Source organism: Marmota marmota, unplaced genomic scaffold, assembly GCF_001458135.2.
Source record: "Marmota marmota marmota unplaced genomic scaffold, marMar, whole genome shotgun sequence".
Taxonomy (NCBI): Eukaryota; Metazoa; Chordata; class Mammalia; order Rodentia; family Sciuridae; genus Marmota; species Marmota marmota.
This window is the reverse complement of record NW_026000205.1, coordinates 4,926,072-4,930,352: the sequence shown is the minus strand read 5'-3', so window position 1 is coordinate 4,930,352 and position 4,281 is coordinate 4,926,072. Positions and strand designations below refer to the sequence as shown.

Sequence of the window (4,281 nt, the reverse complement as noted above, 5' to 3'; positions counted from 1 at the left end):
GACCCTGGTGACCTGCGCGAGGCCACCGCCGCCAGAGGTAAGGTGAGGGGCTGGGGGCCGCGCTGGGGTCCTGCTGCGCCGGCCCGAGCGACTCGGTGCGCGCGCGAGTGTGGAGGGGAGATGGGCGGCCGCATGACCCCGGGACCGGGAACTTTTCTGTGATGTGACCTCTGGTTGTGTCTGTGATGGAGGGGGGTGTGCGTGTGTGCGTGTGTGTGCGTGTGTGTTGGGAGTGGGGTGGTAACAGGACTTCGTGTGTGCAACCCAGAGATCATGTGGCTGTCGGTGACTTTCTGCTGGCAGCTGTAAGATTAGATACGGGTGTTGTGTGGCGGCCCTTGTCCTTCTGCCTGTAGGATGGAGTGTGTGTGCGTAGGGGACTGAGGTTGACTTCTGAGTTGTGTCACAGTGCTGGTGTCCCAGAGTTGTGGGTGACTGTGCCCCGAGGCTGGGCTCTTGCCTGGGTTACCAAGTGTGGAGCCATGGGTCTGGGAGAGTGAGGTGTGTATGGAGAGGAAGCCAGTGAGAGTGTGCGTGTGTGTGTGTGTGTTCTCCACAGTTGCTGTGGACTGCCAGCGAGCGTGGAGTCCTCTCTGTGGGGAGTGATGTGTGGTTGGGATTGTCCTGTGCCTGGATGACAGGATGGAAGAGGAGAGCCATGTGTGGGCTGTGCCTGTGATTACTACTCTGCTGGCGGAGCCCATGAGGCTCTATATGAGCGCACGCAGGGGCTGGTGTTTGTCTCGGTGACAGCCTGAGTGATGGGTGGCTGTGGCCCAGCTGCAGCGGGGCTGTGGCCGGGCTGTGGTGCCCTGGCCTGGGGTGGTATGCGGGAGGCCGGGTCTGATTGCGGGTGGTGTGTGTGGGGGCGCGGATTGTTACATTAACAAAACTGGGTGAATACTTTATGTGCTTGTGGTTGTCAGGCTGGCCCTTGATGGATTTGTGTGACTGTGAATGTGACCATCTTTGTGGCTTGTGTGCGTAGGGTGAGAGAGCAGGGTGTGTTACACAAACCTACAGCCCACAGAAACTGGAGATGGTACCTGACCTACACTAATGAGGAGAAATCCACTTACAATCTGTGAAAGTGATTTGTGTTCAGGAGAAGCTGTTCTTCAAACTCTGAGTTGTGAATTTTGATTTTTTCCTTCCTGGGCTAGCAGTACACCGTGCCATCCTCTCTTGTGATGCTGGGCAGCGGCAGTGGCCAGTTGGCCAGTGGTCACAGAGGAGCTGACCAGTGCTCTGCAGTGCTATGTTGTCGGCTCAGATGTCCAGGAGGCAGCCACACTAAATCCGTTTTCAGCTTGTGATATTTTCAGTTTACAATGGGTTTATGAGGACGCTGTGCCATCGATCATGGGGGGACATTCCTATATACAAATGTATAGCTATAGGAGAGTTTGGTGGCCATTGGACTCTGTGGCGTGTGAAGTGCACGGGACACTCTTAGCATATGTGACCATGGTCCAGCCAGCAGGAGCTCAGGGCTGCTTCTGGTGGACAGAGCCCGGGCAGTGTGCAGGGAGACAGGGAGCTGCCCGACCTGTAGGGCACCCCACACTGTGGGCACCCATGGCCCGCAGAGTAACTGAGACTGAGTTTGGGGCCATCTGTGTGTCTAGGTATCTGGGTGCCTGTGTGTGAGTTCTGCTGGACACAGGGTGGAGGTGGAGGGACTTAGAGGAGTGGGGGACACGAGGAGGGGTCCCCAACAGATTCTTGGAGTGTGTTTGGAGGGGCTTCAAGTACATAAGGAGGAGGTGGCCGCTCGGGGACTGTGTGTGTGAGAAAGTGAGTGTCATGGATGAGTGCAGGGACACAATTTGTGAACTCTTGGGGATTTGGTTGGATTATTGGAGGTGAGGGGCAGGGGAGTCGGGAGTCGACAGAGCAAAGCAGAGGTGTCTGTGTGGTGTTTCCGGTGGGCAGCGGGCATGGGTGTGGGAGATGTACCTGCATGTACCTGATTTCACAGGTTGCATTAGGTCATATTTCTGCAAGGAGAATGTGGATGCATATGAGTTTTTGAGTTGAGCTGTATTTTGTGGCATTGGACGTGGAACCCAGGGGCGCTCTACTACTGGCCACATACCCAGCCCTTTATAATTTTTTTTATTTTGAGACAGGGTCTCGCTAAGTTGCTCATGCTGGTCTCAAACTTGCGATGCTCCTACCTCTGCCTCCCGTGCCACTGGGATTACAAGTGTGCCGTTACACCCAGCTTGAGCTGTATTTTTAAGAGGAGAAAGTGTGTGTTGTGTTTCTAAGATAAGAATGTGTACTGTATTTCTAATGAGGGTGTGTATGTTAAGAGAGGGTATGTGTGTGTTGTGTTGTTTGAAACAAGGGAGTGTGTGAGTGTGGGTGTGTTGAGTTGTGTTTCTGAGGGGAGAATGTGTGTGTTGCACTGTGTCTTTAAGAACTCAGGAGGCATCTGGTGTGGTGACCACACCTCTAGTCCTATCCACTAGGGAGGCTGAGGCAGGAGGATTACAAGTGGAGGCCAGCCTGGATAATTTAATGAGACCCTGTCTCAAAATAAAAATGGCTGGGGTTCAGTGGTAAATCACCCCTGGGTTCAACTCCCAGCACCAAAAGAAAACCTCGGGAGGACGTGTGTGTAGTAGATGCTCCTGCGCCTCTGGTGGCCACACATTCTGATAAAGCCATCATAAATGGAGGCGGGTTTGAGGACTATTGTCTACCCGGACCCCGGAGGCACCAAAAGCTAAGCACTGGACCTGGTCACTCACATAAAACCACACAAAATCCCCATGTGGGACCTCAACTCATTAGGAGGCTTTAGACCTCTACTGTCACACGGACAGTGACATCCATGGGCCACACCTGTGCCATGCGCATGTTCCAACAGGCGCTGGGCTGGCTGAGCCTGTCTGTGGTGGAAGGTGGAGCCCCTGTTCCCTCAGGGTCCATCAAGACCAGGAGCCACCATGCCGGCCCCCTCCTTCTCTCCCCAACTTAGAGGCTTCTCTGCTTCTGGTGCCCCAGCCCCTCGCCCTGGCCTCCGGCCCCACCCACCCTCAGTGGCCTGACTGGTTCCCAACAAAAACACCCTGAGAATGAGCTCACAGGGAGCTGCCGCCTCCACGTGCCCCGCCCCCCACGCCCAGCAGAGGAGGTGCCTCTGGTCCCAGGGCACACTGCCGGCTGGGAGCTCTGGTCAGGGTGCTAGGGACCTTGGAGAGGGAAGGGCCAGCCCCGCGAGCTGAGTGCAGGTTGGGGGGATCAAGAGCCAGCTGAGTGCCCTCTTGGTTAATTACACACAGTAAAATTTTGGAATTGTCCTCAGGGCAGAGCCCTGGCTTCAGAAGACAGACAGAGGTAGACTAGAATGTTCCCAGTGAGGGCTGGCTGGGGCGGATGCAGAGCTGGTTTGGCTGGGATGGAGAGGGCTCGGAGGCAGAGACTGGCCGGGTGGGTGGGCAGAGGAGAGCGGGGATGCGGAGAGGTTGGGGTCCGACTGGCCATCCTAGTGTGGGAGCTGGGGACTGGCCTGCTTTGGCAGTGACACCCCACCTCCGCTGCCACCCCCAGGAGCAGCCATGTCGGTGCAGGTGGTGCCCCCTGGGAGCATGGGGCTGGGCCCAGAGCGCCTGAACCCCGAGGAGCTGGTGCGGCAGACTCGGCAGGTGGTGCAGGGGCTGGAGGCCCTGCGGGCAGAGCACCGCAGCCTGGCTGGGCACCTGGCGGAGGCCCTGGCAGCACATGGTCCTGCGCCTGGCTTGGAGCTGCTGGAGGAGAAGCAGCAGGTGGTGGGCCACTCCCTGGAGGCCATCGAGCTGGGGCTAGGCGAAGCCCAGGTATGAGGGGCCTGGTGGGGGCGCTCAGGCCTGGGGCTTAGACCAGGTGTGCAGGGAAGCAGGAGGGAGGTGGGAGGCACGGGGACAGCAGCCGGGAGGGCAGGCTTCAGGCCACAAGTGGAGTCCCCAGGCAGCATCACGATGCCCTGAGCCAGACGGCACCCTCTGGTGGAGCTGAGGGTCTCTGGAGACTTTGGGTTACAGGGTGAAACATGAAGTGGTCCTGAGATCTGCCTCCTGGGTGAAGTCAGAGGGGTCCCCGAGCCTCAGCATCACCGCAGTCTGCGGAATCTGCAGGGCCCCTGTGGGATGCCGGGCCAGGGCTGTGAGAGGCCAGGGCAGCCCCCAGCTCAGCTCCTGACCGCCCCTCGCAGGTGCTGCTGGCCCTCTCGGCGCACGTGGGTGTGCTGGAGGCGGAGAAGCAGCGGCTGCGGGCGCAGGCCCGGAGGCTGGC

General features: G+C 58.3%; 1 protein-coding gene across 1 annotated transcript in view; it reads left to right on the top strand.

The window, feature by feature from the left end:
* The first annotated feature begins 2,568 nt into the window (after window positions 1-2,568).
* Window positions 2,569-4,281, top strand: part of Klc3 (kinesin light chain 3) — a 5,714-nt gene continuing 4,001 nt past the window's right edge. The window contains exons 1-3 of the mRNA XM_015497010.2: window positions 2,569-3,348; window positions 3,562-3,827; window positions 4,202-4,279. Coding sequence (XP_015352496.1) covers window positions 3,570-3,827; window positions 4,202-4,279 — 336 coding nt within the window. The 5' untranslated portion in view covers window positions 2,569-3,348; window positions 3,562-3,569. The remainder of the gene's footprint in view (window positions 3,349-3,561; window positions 3,828-4,201; window positions 4,280-4,281) is intronic.